The 19,056-nt window shown below is 37.2% G+C and overlaps 1 protein-coding gene across 1 annotated transcript in view; it reads left to right on the forward strand.

Annotated features, from left to right (window-relative positions):
* LOC107297935 (cation-independent mannose-6-phosphate receptor) overlaps positions 1 to 19,056 on the forward strand; it is a 66,666-nt gene that overhangs the window by 4,131 nt on the left and 43,479 nt on the right. The window contains exons 2-7 of the mRNA XM_015827301.1: positions 4,503 to 4,633; positions 14,442 to 14,563; positions 15,212 to 15,310; positions 16,007 to 16,139; positions 17,247 to 17,367; positions 18,201 to 18,318. Coding sequence (XP_015682787.1) covers positions 4,503 to 4,633; positions 14,442 to 14,563; positions 15,212 to 15,310; positions 16,007 to 16,139; positions 17,247 to 17,367; positions 18,201 to 18,318 — 724 coding nt within the window. The remainder of the gene's footprint in view (positions 1 to 4,502; positions 4,634 to 14,441; positions 14,564 to 15,211; positions 15,311 to 16,006; positions 16,140 to 17,246; positions 17,368 to 18,200; positions 18,319 to 19,056) is intronic.

Consider the following 19,056-nt stretch of genomic DNA (forward strand, 5'->3'; position numbering starts at 1 on the left):
CCTCCCTGCTCTGTGAATGTTTACATGTTATGTTCAATTAAACCATGGCAACATGTAATGTTTGTGCATTATTATTTTCAGCAGACTGTGTTTTTCTATTGTTGTGACTTAGATGACGTTCAGAGCACATTTTATGACCAATTCATGCAAAACTCTGCGTTATCCCAAGGGGTTCACATACTTTTTCTTGCAACTGTATTTTAGCTTAGTTTGTTATGTTTATCCAGTATTGTCATCATGGAAGACTTATTTGTGCTCAGAGGAAGTAAGTTGTCTCACTTTCAAATCAACTACTTATATATCAGTGGTGGCGAACCTATGGCACGGGTGCCAGAGGCGGCACTCGGGGGTGGAGTGGAGGCGGGGCCAGTTTTTGGGCACTCGGTCTCTAAAAGGTTCGCCATCACTGTTATATATTGTCAGCTGACTATCTTTTCAGTTGTGCTTGAATGTCCCATAATACTATTGATGCCTCAATAATAGATTAGCTGCTATTTAGCTTAGCTACCTTGGAAGACTACATAATAACTGAAAAATTGCTTAGTTAATACATGTGATGATGTTTTCAAGATAGTTATTTTGACTTTAAAATTGTTAATTTTATATTCTCTGTTTATATAACATTAATCTAGGGGGTAATCAATCTTCCTGATACTATTATCCCCCAAAATAGCAAAATGAATTTGTGCAACCTTCCATCATTAATCCATTGATTGGATTGGGCAAGAAATATACCATTTTTTAAAAATTAGATCTCATCTGATAAATTCATTACAGTAGTGGTATAACTTGTTTGGGGTGGGTGAAAACATGCTAGTGAAGCGTGATTTGAAAACTTCAGGTGCTGGTTTCATACTGTAGGCTAAGCCTGATTCAAACCAACTACATAATGGCTTATATATGAATTTGGTCATTGTATAATAATCATCAAGGTTCATTTGCCAAAGTGAATGCTCCGTTTCTTTCATAAACTTGACAAACATATCTTTGTTCTGAACTGGAAGGGAAGTAAAATATCTTTATAGTTTTGATAGGTTTTTAAAGTGCTTTTAGTATCTTGTAAACATTACATAGCAAGCTCAAGGAAAGCTTTCTGAGATTAGAACTACAGAACAGACCGGGGCTGTGCATCCCCTGAAAAGGCATTTCAAGCTCAGGAGAGGAGTTACAGAAAAAGCAGTATGAGATCAGTGATTAAAACCTACCCTTGGAAGATACAAGAGTTTTCTATTGTCACTTCTTCTCATCCAAACATAGAACGAATTTATAGCAACCTGACAATTTAACAAATATGTTTTTGTATGTAACCTAATTATCAAAACTTGCTAATTGAATATATTTTTCTAATAGAATTAAATATGTTTATTTTTTTGTTAGAGTGCCATAGAAGTTCTGCAAATAAATAAGTAAATAGTAATACTTTACAGGTAGTCCTGGACTTATGATCAGTCATTTAATGGGCGTTTGAATTTACAACAGTGTGGAAAGGGAGGTTTTATAGTCTGTAAAGCACTTTCAGTCATTGCAAAATGTCATGCCACTCCCACCCACCCCCAGTCATGTGATGATGATCTGAGTGCTTGGCAACCTGTCCACACTTAAGACTGGTTGCCAAGCCCCACCACACTTATTTGATCACCATTTGCAAACTTCTCTGGCTTCCCTAGAAAGTCAATGGGGAAGTTGGCATGGAAAATTGAAAGCTTCCACCACCTGCCAAAGGATTTCATCTCTCTTCAGTGCCTGGGAATATATGGAAATCCTTTGTTGGGCTGCAGAAACAAAGAGCAGGGAGGAAATGGGAACTCCTTTGCTAGGCTGAAGAAACAAAGCGTGGATTGCAAAGATCTGAGCTTCGTTTCTCCAGCCCAGTGCAGGAGTTCCCTTTCATGCATGGAGGGGAGGGGAACTCCTGTGTTGGGATGGACAAACAAAATAATTCAGAAGATCCAAGCTCTTTTATTCCATCTATTTAAGGACTGCAAATGGAAGAGTTGAGATTGCAGTCGTTAAGCAAAGTGGTCATGTATGTAACAACTGCTTTACTCAACAACAAAGATTCTAATCTCAATTTTGGTTATAAGTCGACTATCTGTAAAAAAGCCCCATGTGTCTGACCAAATCCTTAATTTTTATGGATAGGATGACCTTGTCATGTTATAAAATTGAATTGAATTAGAGAATAATCTCAGTGAGGACAGAAAGACCACATTTTGTAATATTAAACAATTCTTTCTTTGTGTACTTTAAGACATCCTGGTTGACTGACAGTCACATGACTGGGAACAAAGCTCATAAAACCTTTAAGTACAGTATAGTTCACAGCAGTTAGCTCTAATGTTTGAATCACTTTTTGTGGTTGTGATTCATATAGTTAGCTGTCTAGGCCTATAGCTGAATCATTTAAAATGTTTTTTCTCTTTGCAGGGGCTTCTTATGGAAAAAATGGTGCCCATATTATTCGAGGACCAAAGATTTATTTACAGATATTATGGAAAGTTTATGCCTAACCACATAGCAGATAAACAACATTAGGGAAATATTTTTTGAGAAGAATGTAGGCATTTCAAAAAATGTATGCAGTGAAAAAACATTCTTTAACTGGTACCTGTTTTTATGAAGGTAGTAAGGAGATAGCTCTTTTTTGTCAAGCACTTGGAACATAATTGGTGATTAATTAGAAATCAGGTGGAGATTTGAGGGGTCCTTGGTGCTCTCTGAGCTTGTTTGTTTTCTTGCAGATGTTTCATTACCCAAACTAGGTAACATCATTAGGGCTAATAAGGAGTGCTGTTTGCTGTCAGTTTATATTCTAGTGCAAGGGTAGGCAACCTCGGCTCTTTTATGACTGGGACTTCAACTCCCAGAATTCCTGAGCCAGCATGGCTAAGCATAGAAACCTCTTCCTTTCCCCTCAGCATAGCTGACTCAAGAATTCTGGGAGTTGAAGTCCATGAGTCATAAAAGAGCCGAGGTTGCCTACCCCTGTAAATCTAGTGGCTTGCCTGTCAGTGTTGGTGAAGGTGGTATTAGAGATTCTTTGGGCTGTTTTCTGTTGGCTTCTTTGGTAGTTTCTTGATTGGGATATTGTTTACTTGATTGTTGGTTTGATGTTAACCTTGGAGTTAATCTACGCTGATCTTGGTGCTGATTGCTGGTGGAGAGGTGTTTGGGTCTTTTGTTCCTTTTTGGGCTGGGTGATAGTCTCTTTTGCATAGTCTATATAGGTGTTGTTAATGTCTATGGCCGTGGTGGCAAACCTATGGCACGTGTGCCACAGCAGAGCCCTCTCTGTGGGCACGCGTGCCGGTGCCCCAATCCTACGCCTTCAGCTGGGTTTTATAAAACCTTTTCGCTTTAGGCCTCTACCGCCATGTGCAAAAAAAAAAGTTCAATCAATCAATCAATTTCAACTTCTCACGGGAAAAAAAAAGATCTCGCAAAGTTGGAATTGATTGAACTTTTTAGTCCCACCCAGTCTGCCAATGGGCCACGCCCACCCGGCACCCGACGATACATAAGTGGATTTTGGATTGCAGTTTGGGCACTCGGTGTCTAAAAGGTTCGCCATCACTGGTCAATGGTATGCATCTATTGATGGCTCATTTGTCAGAGTGCCAGGCTTTTAGAAATTCCCTGGCATTTTTGGACTTGGCTTGATCTAGGATGGTCACATTTTCCCAATTGAAACTATGGTTAAATCTGTCTGTATGTTGTGAAAGTAAAGACTTTTCATCATGTCTTCTGACTGCTAGTTGGTGTTCATGGATTTATACAATTTTATAGTTCAAATGCTATAACTGCTCCCAATCCTGTCACTCAGTTTGGAGGAATTAACTGTGATTCCTAGGTCAGTAACTTTTTTTAAAAAAGAAGCTGATTTATTTATGCAAATTCAAGAATCTTTTTAAATGTCTTCTGGTAAAACAATGGAAATTGCTGTCAACTCTGTGAAATTAGTTTTGTATGACTATAGAATCAAAATATTTTGCTTTGTATATATGACACCTCAAAATGTTTAATGGGTTGATTATAACACTTCCCGTGGTCACTTAGGTTTTGGAATTTGGTTTGTTTTTGTCCTAAGAAGTGTCTCATTTGGGTTTATAACAATGGGATTAGTAATTTGGCTCCTGATGAATTGTTGTGTGAAATGTTTATGTTTTTAACTATCTTTTCAATATTAGAATCTTCAAGGTATCAAGTGCAATGGCTTTGGAGGAGTTAGTTTCATAACATAATTTTCCAGTCTCCTCCTTTTTGTTTTTATTATTAGAATGATTATGAATATTAAAATTATATTATTAATACTTTTTAAATGTACATATACTTTTATGTTAATTAAAACATTAACAGAATATATAAGGACAGTATTAACAATGAGCAGGTCAGTGTGGATGAAAAAGTTGCTGACTTGAAGATATGTTTGACAACAGTAGTCTTATGTTGAAACATGAGTTTGTTTAAAACATAGCAATCGTGATTTCCCTCCTTTTTTTCAGTTACACATGGGAAGCTCTTGATCCTGATAAAGTGCATTATAAAATAAATCCCTGTGGTCATGCGGGAGATTGTGGGGAATCCAGTGCCATTTGTGCCCGTGATCTAAATCAAAATTTATCTTTCTCAGTAGGTAAGTCTAAAAGTTTGTCTGCTCCCTAGATTAAAAATGCCAAATGTCATCTGTTCAGCTTTTTTTTATAAATATTAATGCTGAAGGCTTGTTGTTTTAAACCAGTTTAAAATTTATATAAAAGATATCTATATAAATATCTTTCACATTTTCTTTTGGGTTAAATGGAATGACATGAAATGCTCTAAAATAAGAAATAGTAAACAAAGAAATGAAAGGCATGATACAAGAAAAAAAAAGGAAAGTACTACAGGTCCTTATGAGCACAATTGGATTGGAATTTTGGTTGTTGAATGAAATGGTTGTTAAGCGAGACACCTATGTGACCACTTCACTCAACTACCACAATCCTGGCACTCCAGTGTGCGGTTGTTAAGTGATATCCCAGGTTGTGAAGTAGACAGAATAAATCAGCTGCCTATCTTGTAGAAGGAGGTTTTGAGAGTGAAAAGGCTGCCTGCTGGAGAATTTGAGCTCCTTTTGGAATTGAAACCTTCCAAGCAGGTGGCTCTTTGAGAGTAGAAAAGGCTGTGTGCCAGAGGGTTTGAGCTCTGTATGGAGCTGAAATCCATCTAGTAGGCAGCTCTTCCAGCCAGCCTGCAGAGTTGATAGGGAGTCCTCTTGGCAGGTGGCAGCAGCTTTCAATCTTCTCTTGGTGGCTCAACAGTGAGACACTGCTGAAGTGGGCACAGCAGTGTCTGCATTTTGTGCATTGCATGAGAAAAGCACATCTTCCTTCCCCTGTCCTTACCACTTTTTAGAGAGGGATGATCGAGAATATCTTGTCATATTACATTACTGTCTGATTTGGAAGCATTACTGCCTCAGACAGGAAGGCAGTGCAGAGAGTGGTGAGGATGGCAGAAAAAATTATTGATAGTTCACTCTATCCTTGACATAGCGTATAAGCGATGCTTGAGCAAGGACCACATGATTATTTGGGATGCTACACATCCTCTTCACAACCTGTTTTCCTTGTTACCTGGGAGGAGGCTTTGTGGTATCCAAAGCAGAACATCCAGATTCAGCTTTGTTCCATATAACATCAACTTTGTGAACTATCCTCTTTCTGCTATGTATTCCAAATGGACAGTGATTAATATTTATATGTATATATATGTATGAGTGTTTATATGTGTGTGTGTGTGTATGTGTTATGTGTGTGTATGGGTAGATACTTGCTTTTGAGGCAACAGAATTTCATTTTTAATGTGAGCCAATGTGCTTATAGTAAAAAAAATGACAATAAATATGATCTTATCTTATTCCTTGCTGGCTTTCCCATTGACTTTCTGGGGACGCTGGCAAAGAAGATTGCAAATGGTGATCATATGAACATGGGGAGTGGGAAATTGCTTATAAGGGCAAATTGATTGCCAAATACCCTGATCTCAATCCCATGATCATAGGAGGTCTATAGTGTTTTGTGATGTGCTGTATACGAGGTAAAGCTTTCTTTCTGAGGCCGTTAATTTGAACCATCATTAACCAAACAGTCGTAAGTTGAGGACTACCTGTACATTTAGTTTATACCAGCATCATTAATAATACCTCCATTTTGTTTTGTCCTTGCCAACTGTCCTTGCTTCATTGATAAATGCTTTAAACAGCGAAAGTGTCATGATACACTCTCGCAAAATTTCCACAAAACATTTTGTTACTCAAGGCTATTCACTTTACAGTCATACCTCGGCATTTGACTGCTTCAAAATTTGTTGAATTCCATATTTGATGCATTTTGAAGTAGAAACCTTGTTCCAGCACTCATCTTTATCCCAGTTGTCAACATGCAATGAAGAATATGTTGATGTCGACTGCTTCATGACTCACTGTTTCTTCTGGCTGAAATAGTGGGTCACATGGTTTTCTCAGTACCCGTAGGTTTTAGTATTCGGCACATCTTTCAGAATGAATTAACAACAGAGACCGAGGTACCATTGTAATATGCACTTTCTCTTTAAATCAACAAACATACAATTAATTTTCTTTCTTCAATTCATACATTTCCCAGTGGCTTGATGAAAAGAAAAAGTCTGGTCCTGTCTGACATAAAAATGTATTTGTACTTACTGACTGTGGCTCATTGTCATGTCTTACACCCTTTCAAGTCAAAATTCTGCCAAACACCTTCACTTCACAAGCACACTTAATAAACTAATTACCTTGACTTTTTTCATTGACTCTTGCTAACTTTCCCTTTGTATGGGGGAAACAAGATATTCTTGTAGACGTTATACATTTTTTCTCTGTTACGTTGTCATATCTGCAGCTTAAAAATTTCTCACATCCTCAAGACATTTATGACTTTTTTTGCAACTATGTTGTCTTGGATTTGGATTTGTTGCAACTGTAATATTTGACATATTGCTATTGTTTCTAATGTTTCTAAAACTTTAAAACTGCAGTGCTGTCATCATCACAATTCATTTCATCATATTTATTTCAATTAAGTTTCATTCTACTGGAGACTTCATCTTCACTCACTTTCAGAATAATATGTTACTTCAGTAACATATTTGTATTCTCTCTACTTTATTAATCTTTGCAATTGTTTGTTGCATTCAATTGTTTCCTGTGCATCTATTCTTTCTATCTATATACATCCTCATTTTTTGTATATGGTACTTGTAGCATATACAGCATTCTCTCTTAGTGATAAGAACCACACTGATTGGATTGGTTTGGCCCATACATCACAAGTAGAATCAAAGCCCATTTTTTACCCTAAGCTCTTGTGTTTTGTTATGTGCAAGTTATGATATATAGTTTAGAAATTACCTTGTGAGCTAGCACCCTATGGCTTTTATCCTATCAACTTGGAAATATGTAGAGTGCACTTTTTGACAGATGATCAAAATGAAACCGGAGCTATCTTAGTAGGCTCTACTTCTCCATGACTCCAGGTATAGTCCACAATATTGTTATACCAAATCTATTTGGAGAGTTCCAGGTTAAGAAATGTTGGGTTAAAATTAAACGTTTCTCTCATTTATACATGTTTGGATTCCTTGTGTACAATGTAATAGATCCCAGAGGTCAGTTTCTGTGTTTGCCAGGAAGAAATAATTTCTTTACAGTATATTTAATTGGACTCAAACAGGATCAGGCAGGGTATGTAAATAGTTTGTCCAAGGCTTCGTATGATTCTGCTATGGTCTTGATCACTTGTTCTATTAAAGAACCTTCTGCTAATACCTCAATCCCCATGATCTGGTTAACCCAGAGATTTGGGTAAGTTATTTCTCTTTCCTCCTCAGAGTCAAGCAGGAGAAAGTGATATAGAATGACCTAGCCCACTTAATAGATTAATAAATCCTAATCACCACCATAAGCTCATTAAGTGGATTTTTTGCCATTCATTCTTTAAAATGATTATGTTGGTGCCAAGTAAAGTCATGATTTTCTTTTCTTTTTCTTTTTTGGTGCCCCGAGTCATTGTTGACTCCTGGCCTTTATCTTGGTAAGGGTTTTTTTGGAGGTGATTTCCCATTGCCTCCTTTCTAGGACTGAGAGCGTGTGACTGACCCAAGGCAGTCTCCTGGTTTCTAGCCTAGTGCCTTAACCACTACAGCACATTGGATCACTAATTATGAATAAGAAATAATTAAAACCCAGGATAAAACAATTAGGTTTGTGTGGAAAAATGCCAGCAGGACAAGGAGAAGGAATGCTTTATAATAAAATTATGTATAAATACTTGAACGAGAGACATAAACTCAGAATCACATTTTAATTCAGCCAAGTAAAAATATAACGGGTGACTCTTCATCTGAATCCCATAGTTTTTTGTTTTTTGGTTTTTTTGTATGAGCTGGATAACTTTCTGAAAAGAGCTTGGAATTTGAAGCTGGATCTCTAGGAATGACCAGCACATTTTCTAACTTAGGTTATACGGTATAATTTGTTCTTGCGTGAAGATATTCCAGGATGAGCCTACTAAATGGAGAGGCTATTCCTAAAAACTAGTTCAATAATATATCAACTGAATTGGGCTTTTGAGAAGAAGCAGGGGTAGAGCTGTTCAGCTTGATACTTTTAGTCTGTATGGAATGCTACTCTACCAGTGATAGTCTGAACCTTTCCCTATATTGGTGTAATGAAACAGTAGTATATTAAGGTGTGCCAAACTAGTTAAAGATAGATCTGCCCTAACTGCCCACAGGTTTCTATTCCTCATTATATGATTGCCATTCTGTATGGAAGTATTCGTTTTATTTGAATATAAAACGGGAGTGTACCTTTATATTGTCTCTTGTGCTTTTCTTAATTGCTTCAACATCTCTTACGGACATATGTTAAACTTTACAAAAGAAAAAAGCTAACACACTCCTTATCTGGCACTCAAATGTTTGAAGCTTCAACTTTGCTAATTTTACAGAATCTAAACTAAAAGTGAACAGGATTTTCATCAACCCAAAGTGAAAAGACTCTGACTTCTTAACATTTTCCTTCTTAAACTTAAGTCAAATATTAATGAACTCAACAAGCTTTCCTAATTAACAGATAAGCTACTAATATCAATTTGTAATAAAAATGCCCTGGCCTATGAGATGCAGTTTTGCTAATTTTTTAAATATGCATATTGAAATGTCATTTTAAAATGAATTTATTTATTTCCCTTAGATTAATACCACACCTAGACCACCTAAGTGTCTTGTCAGGTCTGATAAGAGGGGTGTGTTCCGGATCCCATATATATTTTAAGATGCTATCTTATGGGACCCTGGAACTGTATCTTTTCTTGTTGTCTTCTGGAACACCATAGAACACTACCTGAAATTAAGTTGACCACAAACTGTGTTGGCTTTTCAGAAAACGGTTAAGACCTGGCTATTTTCCTGGCACGGGGTTGGGAATTTAGCTGAGCCTAGGTATGCTGGTTGCTGGTTTCCTTGATTGCTGCAACACATTGTTGGTTCTCATCTTTAATTTTTATTTTACCAGTGGTACAGTTTAAGATTTTCTTATCTGTCCAGAGTCACGTTTGTGAGGTGGGCAGCTGGTCCCCAAAGATTTCAGTATCTTTATCTGCATTCTGGGAGTGTCAGACAAGCTGTTTTACAGCTGCTGAATGGCTGCATTGAAGCCATTGTATTTAGGAGGTGAAGAAAAATAACCTGAAAACCTGGGTCCATACCATCATCACCACTGCAAGCCCATCCTTGAATTTGAAGTAACTGCTGAAACTAGAAAGTGGAAAGCAAGCAGGGATTGGTGTGGTAATAATACATGTGAGCAGCCTGTGGCAGAAGCAATGTGAGCAGCATCATTAATTGTGTAAACATTATCTTGCCAAATGTATCCTCTCAGCCCAGACTGTATAGCTGATAAATAATAGGCTCAGAAAAGGAATGAGTTGCTTCACTACTAAGACTTAGTACAAGCCCCCTGTCCATCCAGCCCAATCTGTTTTAAAAAATTAAAAAAAATATTCTAAAGCATTCCAAAAGTTTATCTGATAAGCATGATGAATTTCTTGTCAAGGCTGTAATTACAGTAATTGTGCACTCTTGCTCCATTTCTGAGATTTGGCATTTATTTCTATATTGGCAAAGATTTCTGTATATAAGGCTGGCTCCCTCTCTAAATATGCCAAAAAGATGTTGTCTAAAGGTTGGTGCTTGTCTGTCAAAGAGACAGCTGCTGAAATATTATTGGAAAAATGTGCATTTTGTCTCTCTCAATGACTTTAAAACTGCTGATTTCAGGGAATCATTTCCTCATGATTTTCTGCAAAGCTTTTGGCGATCTTCTCAGACAAATAATACTGGATGTTGATATAATCTCACATCAGCTGCAGGCACATTCAGATAGAGATGCAGAACGCCTTTAATATATGAAATCTTAAAACGATGTGAGAAAAAAAATCTATATTGAAATATATGCAATACTAGTATTGGGCTTTTCTCAGCTGAAACTAGAAGTAGAACCCTTAGAGACAAATTGTTGATAAATAAGTTTACTGCAAAAACAAAGAATGGAACAAAGAATTATTCCAGCAACTGCTAAATGTAAAATGCCATCCTTATTTATAGCATAAGCAAGATCATGTGCCTCTTTTTCCCACCTGCACCGGTGCAGTTGTCTGGAGGTCTCATATTTTGGAACAAGAGAAATGATTACCAGATGCCTTTATTGTAACAGACTGGACTGGTCTAAGGATGCTTCTAACCCAGCGCTTCTCAACCTATGGGTCGCGACCCCATTTGGGGTTGATCGACCATTTCACGGGGGTCGCCAAGCAAGGCTGTCCGCCATTTTTTTTGTCCGCCATTTTTTCCCCTTTTCCGGCGGGTGCCTTACCTCCCTTGGGCTGGGCCAGCTGGTGGTCAGCCTGCTCTGTCTCTGCCGCTTGCCAGCTACGCCTCGGCCGGCGCAGGGGGCAGAACCACGCATGCGCGGCGCTCCCGGGCAGGGAAAGTCCTTGACTTACGACCGGTTGGGTAGTCCTCGACTTACGACCGGTTTAGTCCTCGACTTACGACCGGTTGGGGGTCGCAGCATGAAAAAGGTTGAGAACCACTGTTCTAACCTTACCAGAATTGAGCCTTACGATACACCTTCCCTCTCTCTTTCCTCCTTTCTCCCCCATTCAAGGAAGAACTTGATGCTTCTCCACTCCCTTTTTCATGTCTATATCAATATACAGAGACACATATTTAAGTTGCATTGAACTTATTTGCCAGCTATAAGAGCCCTATTGTTCACATTCAAAGATGCTGCTGTAAGCATGCCCTTAGTTTTGATTAACTTTCATACACATTAAAAATTGAGTCCCTAGATATCTTAGTCAAAGAAATTAAAAGTAGGTTACTGAGAAATTAAAACAAGTATTTATGTTCTTTATGCAATCAGTATGTTATTAACAAATCAAAAAAGGATTTGTAATAAATATATTATTCATGCTCAAAACATAGTAACTGCAGTTTGCATCATGTTCTCTTTTATGCGAGAACTAAGAATGACCTGTATTTGCATCCATGTATATATCTGAATTGGTTTGCTCCAACATGCCTCACATTGTAACTTTTTCTCTTTGGAAAAACATCTTGAAATATCAGAAACCTTGAAGATATGTGAGGAGAATTTCTATACTGAAATATATGCAATACTACAGGTAGTCTTTGACTTATGACCAGTAACTGTTTGAAGTTATGACCTACCCAAAAAAGAAGAGTTGCAACCTGAATTTGAAGTTTGGTTCAAATGGTCATGTCTGAAATTTGGAAGCGTTTATTGCCATTTGCAACACCACATTTTGCAGTGGTTTTGTTGAAAACCGTGCTGGATTTCTGGTTTTCAGCAAAAGCGTGCCTCTAGCGAACCATTGGTTTGCTTAATGACTGCCATATTCGCTTAACAAGTCCACAAAAAATGATAAAATCGGGTCTTTCACCTGACCAACTCATCTTGAAACCATCACAATATAGGACCTTAATCAGCAGCCTCCATTATGGTTGTATGTTGAGGACAACCTGTAGTGTTAGACTTTTCTCAGCTGAAACTAGAAGTAGAAACCTTTATGGACAACTTGTTGATAAGTAAGTATACTGCAAGAGCAAAGGATGCAACTAAGTATCATTCTAGCAACTGCTAAATATAAAATACCATCCATATTTATAGCACAAACAAGATCATGTTCTTGTGCCTCTTTTTCCCACCTGCACAGGTGCAGTTGTCTGGATGTGTCATAATTTTGAACAGGAGAAATGATTGCCAGATGTCTTTTTATTGTAACAGACTACGCTGCTCTGAGGCTGTTTACTTCTAACTTTGTCAGAACACGGCCTTAAACCAGCCCTCTCTATTTCCTTCTTTCCTCCATCCCTTATTTAAGGGAAAAAATAATGTTTCTCCTTTCCCTTTTCCTTGGATGTGCAACAATTGAAGTTGAAATAATTTCTATCCTTATTGAAACAGCAAAGACCTGAATTTCAGCTTTTCACATTTTGCTTTTCACTGAGATAATAAAAGATAGATGGTTGAATAAATGTATGTATTCACAAACATACATATGTGGGATGTGTGGCATATAGATTTAATTTCTTAATTAAACACACATGCATTTAAGCTGCATTGAACTACAGATCGTCGTCCACTTATGAGTACAATGGGTCCCAGAATCTTAGTCATTGAGCAAAACACCACATGACTTCTTCGCTCAATGACAGCAATCCTGGCACTCCCAGCTCGATTGTTAAGTGACCGCATAAGTTGTTAAGCAGAGGGTCTGGACCTTCCATCACATCTCCCTGCCCCCCTAGGGAGTATGATTACAAAAACAAAGGCAGTCAGTAGCATCATTGCCAGGTTTGAGGTTTGTTCTTTCAGTATGCCGAGGGATTTCTCTGGGAAGGCTCAGAACACTGGCATTGGCTAGCCGCGACCCCCAACCGGTCGTAAGTCGAGGACTAAACCGGTCGTAAGTCGAGGACTACACCGGTCGTAAGTCGAGGACTACCCAACCGGTCGTAAGTCGAGGACTTTCCCTGCCCGGGAGCGCCGCGCATGCGTGGTTCCGCCCCCTGCGCCGGTCGAGGCGTAGCTGGCAAGCGGCAGAGACGGAGCAGGCCGACCACCAGCTGGCCCAGCTCAAGGGAGGTAAGGCACCCGCCGGAAAAGGGAAAAAAATGGCGGACAGCCTTGCTTGGCGACCCCCGTGAAATGGTCGATCGACCCCAAATAGGGTCGCGACCCATAGGTTGAGAACCGCTGGGCTAGCTTTTCACTTCCCTTCCTATGCGGAAGAAAAAACATATCAAAGACCATCATTCTGAGTCTTTTTGAGTGATGTTTGGGGGGAGAAATGCTAGTATCCTTTTGGGATAGTATATTAATGTGTATAAGTAGGTTTATGGGAAAATCTGACAAATGGGTTGGTAGGATGGGATTTAAAATTATAGTTCTTGAGTGCTCAGATGATTTTCCTAAATAGATTATGTGCCATCCATGACAGTCTGTCCCTAACTGTTCTTTAGGCCTTCCAATTGTGCACCTTTCATAATTGAGTCCATTCGCCTTGCTGCTGACTTTCTCCTCTTCTTTTTCCTTCCGCCTTTCCCAGCATTAGAGCCTTTTCTAGAGAACTAAATCTTCACATAATACAGTCAGAGTAGGATAATTTGAGCTGGACCATTTGTGCCTTGAGTGGATTGATTTGTTTAATGGCATGGGTTTTTTTTTGTTTTTGGCTGCCTATATTATTCACAAGAGTCTTTTTCAAAACCAGTGTTCAAAAGGGTCTATACTCTTTCTATTCTGCTTCTCTGCAGTCCATTCCAATATCACACTTTTTATTTCTGAATTTGAAGAGGGGGCTATTCTAGATGAATTTAACCTGAGGATAAGCTCAATTGAAACTCGGTCATCATGACTTAAAGTGGACCTGCACAAGATTGTACTGTAGTTCTTTGAGGGCCACTTTCTTGGCAAGTGTCCTTGGCCTATGTTTATGCTACAATTCTACATCTTTTTTTTTTTTATAGTTACTTGAATTGACAGTATCAGTTGTGGTTTTATCAAGGTATATGTAAATTTTATTTAGATATGTCATAGGCCCAAGGGAAAGTTTAGAAATTCTATCAAGAGCTCGTTAATGTTATTTACTTCTACATTTTGATAACTATTCACATATACTGGGCATACTTTTCTTGCCTAGATTTATGCTTGGTGGTATATAGTATTCATAATCTGTTTGATTTTCCACGGATGTCTATGCTCTGTTGGTGAGATTTTTGTGGGTTTTAATCTGTAACTCATATAATTGGAAATCACCTTTTGAGATTAATGTATGCTCTTTTTGTTTTAGGGGAATCCTCACAGATAAGAAGGTCTAATTTACTCTTGGAATTCAACACTACACAAACTTGTTCTAAGGAAAGTAAACACACATGGCAAAGTAACATCAATTTCTATTGTGGGAAGACTTTGGTTAGTACGTTATTGCTGAAAAATTTATTTCTAAATAGGCAATAATTACTAAGTACTGATAAGCTGTCCCAGTCATGACAGAAGAATTATGTTTGTCCAAGAATGTATCTGCATGTTCCAGCTTTGCAAATTGCTTATCTGTTTTCCCAAATGAAAGAGAAATATCAAATTGGTCAAATTACATAAAACTAGCACTTGTTAAAAATTGATAAAGAAATCTGCCACTCAACTTATATGCTTGATATCAAGTAAAATAAACATACTTTATTTTAGGCATTTCATTATATTTCTGTTTTCAGTTAAGTTTCTCTACCAGCATCTTAAAATAATTATTTATTTATATATTTATTAAATTTGTATACCACCCATCTGATAGAGAGACTCTGGATGGCTTACAAAACAGTACGGTGTTATTAAAGATAAAATTTTAATTTTGTAGTGTCTAGGTTCTGAAATGTTAATTTTGTTTTATTCTCCCAGTTATTTTAATTCATGGATGAATTTTCTCACTCTAGAGTTGATATATATCTGGGTAAAAGTAGTTTCTTGCTTGGAAATGTAAATGTAGAATTTATTTTAAACTTGTTTGCTATTAGGTTTTACAAATATAAATTGATTGGTATTGTGCATCCCTTTTTTCTTAATCAGGGTTCCCCAGAATTTGTGACTTCATTTGAGTGTGTTCATTACTTTGAATGGAGAACATTCCTCGCATGCAAGAATAACTTATTTACATCAGCTGATGAGGTAACACAAGTTCTATTTGAACATAAACTAAAAGATGGGGTGGAGAAAGAGAATGATTTTGCACAAATGCCAGGCAAGCATGCATGCACACGCTGCTCCATTTACATGTGTCTGCCGCTCACGCAATTGGAGTGCACTTGCTGGACTACTGTGCTGGCGGAAGAGAGGGTGTGCAAGCGCACGCTCGCCTGCCACTTCTGTAGCCTGGTTCCGAAAGGCTCAAGGCCTAGTAGTGGACCATGGCCCTGGGGTTGGGAACCCCTGTCTTAGAAAACTGCCGGGCAAGCAGGCAATCAATTACATGGCAGGAGTAAAATAACAACAACCCAGATACGACTATAACAGCTCCTTTTTAACAATTTACCATGTGTGTATCAAACAATACCCACAGGAAGTTATGGATTCTGATGGCCCTTCCAGAATACTAGAGGTTTGATTAGACTGTTCTGTATACACTTACTAAATACTCTGGTTTTGATCTGCTCAAGTTGTGAGAAATAGTAACTTTCAGTGGGTGCACATTCTCATCAGTACCACAAGATGGAAGCATAATATCTTTATTCGTTCTGCATGTTGAAAAATAGGACCAGGTTAAAGTGCTTCTCTTTGAAATATAGAATGACAGATGGAATGCCAATAATGACCCTATATTGTGTATGATCTTACTTGCAAGATACTTATGTTTTAAATTTCTAGGTGCCTTGCTACATATTTGATAAAAATCTGAAGAAGCGTGATTTAAATCCATTGATTAAGACTTCTGGTGGATACTTGATAGACGACTCAGATGATGATTCACAGTTATATATCAACATCTGTAGAAACATAGGTATGAAACCCAACTAAATAATGGGTAATTTTCTTTAATCTCCATAAGGCAAGACATTTTCTACATCTAAAATTTTACTATGCTTCCCTTTAGGATGAAAGACATAAAGTATTAGTGCTTTTATTTGAGCCACATTGCCAGATTCCTCAGTGTTTCCCAGTTCTCCATTTTATTTAATACCTCTGTTTTATTCAACATTCAGTTATTTATTTACCATTAATATTTATGAGACTTTCCAATTTTAAAAAAATATTCTGTAAATTTCCTTTTGTATCTGTGGCTTTGCAGAATCTGCTGATCAACTCTTTCCCACTTTTCTGACATTTTCCCATAACTTTTTTTCTAAATATTAGATAATGTGTATGCCTATTTATCTTGGATATTTTGATTGTTGAATAATCTATAGTTCAGTATATGTTATTGGTGCTACCTTATTCCATTTTACTTATCAATAATAGTGAGATCTTCCTTAAATATGTGGGAAAAAATGTCTGAACTCAAGATTTTCTCAAACTTTTGTTTGCAAGGTTATGAGACTGTCTTATGGAAATATCAGGCAATAGTTTAAATATCATTTTGTGGGAAAATCACAACTTCAGTTATATAAAATATTTAAGAACATATATTAAAGTTGGTTTATAGCTTCCTTTGAAAATACCATTTTATGGTATTTTTTATGGTAAAATATGACTTCGGTGCATTAAGTTATTCTTAAAAGCTGTGAAAACCACCTTGAGGCATTAAAAATGAGTGCAATCTTGCATAATACTGCATGTAAAGACTTGATAAACACATTTGCCTTATTTCTGGAACTTCTGATCAAGGTATCTCTGTAACACTGATATCTCTTCACTTATATAAATTTCTTAAATGTTCTTGCCCGCTTTGCCATTTTAGTATCTGTTGTATATAAAGTTGAATCTTGATTGCCATAGTTCTGATTTATAACTTGGCTAAATAGCCTGTCCCTTCTATTTTTTATTTTTGGAAGATGTGGCTAAAGAGCTTATATTTGATTTGATTTAAGCAAACCTTTGGAAACTTTAACCGAGGAACATACTTATACATCAGTAATACATAGGTTGTTACTCGTCATTGCTTTAACAGGAAGGTCATCAGGTGAAACTAGCAGTTGTCCAGAGCACAGTGCAGCTTGTTTGGTGAAGGATGGTCATGCATTTGATCTGGGCCATACTAAAGGATTACTAAAACAACTTGATAAAGACAGGTATGGCTGAAATCTTTGAGTGATCCTTGAAAGTCATCAGCATGTCAGTGCTGTTCATGGTGAATAAGACTGGAAGAATGTAACTATAAAGTTCAAATGTTAATGTAAAGTTTAGTCCTTACATGTTCCTGCTACTACTAGGAATTGTATTGAGAGTTGAATTACATGTCCTTTGTTTAATTTACAACAGTTTTAAAATTAGCCTATTTTGGTATGTTTGTGGAGCATAAAAAAAGAATTTTTTATTAGAAGTTGGCCTAGAATCCCTAGAAAACCACTAACATTGCTTTCATAGGCACAGTATTCTTAATTTTGTTCCTAATTGTATATTATATTATTTGCTGAATTCACTGAATTTATAGCTATTCTTCCCACCACATTATTTACTTGTGCCTATGCAGTAAATTTCAACAAATAATCTTTCTGAAGTGCCCAGCATCTCCCTGGAAATATCTTACTTGCTATTTTATTTTTTGGGTCTATATATATTGCCTTGAGGGGAGGGGGGGGGTAAATGATTATGCAATGATACTGATAGAATTAGTGTAGTATTAATCTGGAAAAACAGTTCCACATGATTTGAGTCATCTTGTAAAGTAACAACAATTTGAATTTATTACGACACCATTGTTCTAGATTCTACTTGTGCAATTGTTCACTCCTCCAATTTGGTATCTTGCAGATAAGTTTGAATTCCAGTTCCTTAGATTTCCTAGCCCTCTTGTTTTTTAACTGTTTTTTTTAACTTTGGAGAGATTTACATTGCGAACTTTGCTTTGTGTGACTCTCCCAGTACTGTAGTTATTTTTTCATGTTTATGTTATTTTTTCCAGGTTTCAACTGAGATACGAAAAAGAAAACAGCAATGTAAAAGAGAGACCAGACTTTTGTGGTAGCCATGACCCAGCAGTTACAATTACTTTTGTATGTCCAGAGGGAAGGCAAAGAGAGGTAATCAACAATTTCCTATGGTGGATGTTGAGAACTGTTACTTGACTGGGAAAACCAATGGATCATAGCATTAACTCAAAATAAATGTACCAGCATAATTCAATTTTACAGGGCCAAGTCGAGATATCCTATTGCCTAAAAAGTAAATATCATGGTCATTCTTTCTCATACTTCTTCTAATGCCCAATCAAAGTTCAGTATCAAGCCTGTAAAAGTTTCTTTAGAGGCAGAATATCCCATAAGTCTTTCCCCTTCCTGACAACAAATACTGTCTTAATGAATTAAATTACTACAATTTCTGGACATCCAAAATCACCTGTGTTGACCCTTTTATTGAGGCATTAAGATCTTTGTCATAATTCATGCTATCTAAACTGTGAACAATTTTTGATAACCACAGCCATGGTTTTCCAGTGGTTGAGGATCGCATTGAACATGGATATTTATAGGTTTGGGGAGTTTTTTATGGTATTTTTTCAAGTTGATAATTGATTATTTGGATTGTTAAAAATCAGAAATAAAAGTTACTTTCGTATTCTGAAATTTGAATGACTGCAGTAAAGGGATTTCAGGCTACAAAGATGATTAGGGGACTGGAGGCTAAAGCATATAAGGAACGGCTGCTGGAATTGGGTATGTCTAGTTTAATGAAGAGAAGGACGAGGGGGGACATGATAGCAGTGTTCCAATATCTCAGGGGTTGCCATAAAGAAGAGGGAGTCAACCTATTCTCCAAAG

This window comes from Protobothrops mucrosquamatus, unplaced genomic scaffold (genome assembly GCF_001527695.2).
Source record: "Protobothrops mucrosquamatus isolate PMUCROS unplaced genomic scaffold, P.Mucros_1.0 scaffold3598, whole genome shotgun sequence".
NCBI classification, from domain to species: Eukaryota; Metazoa; Chordata; class Lepidosauria; order Squamata; family Viperidae; genus Protobothrops; species Protobothrops mucrosquamatus.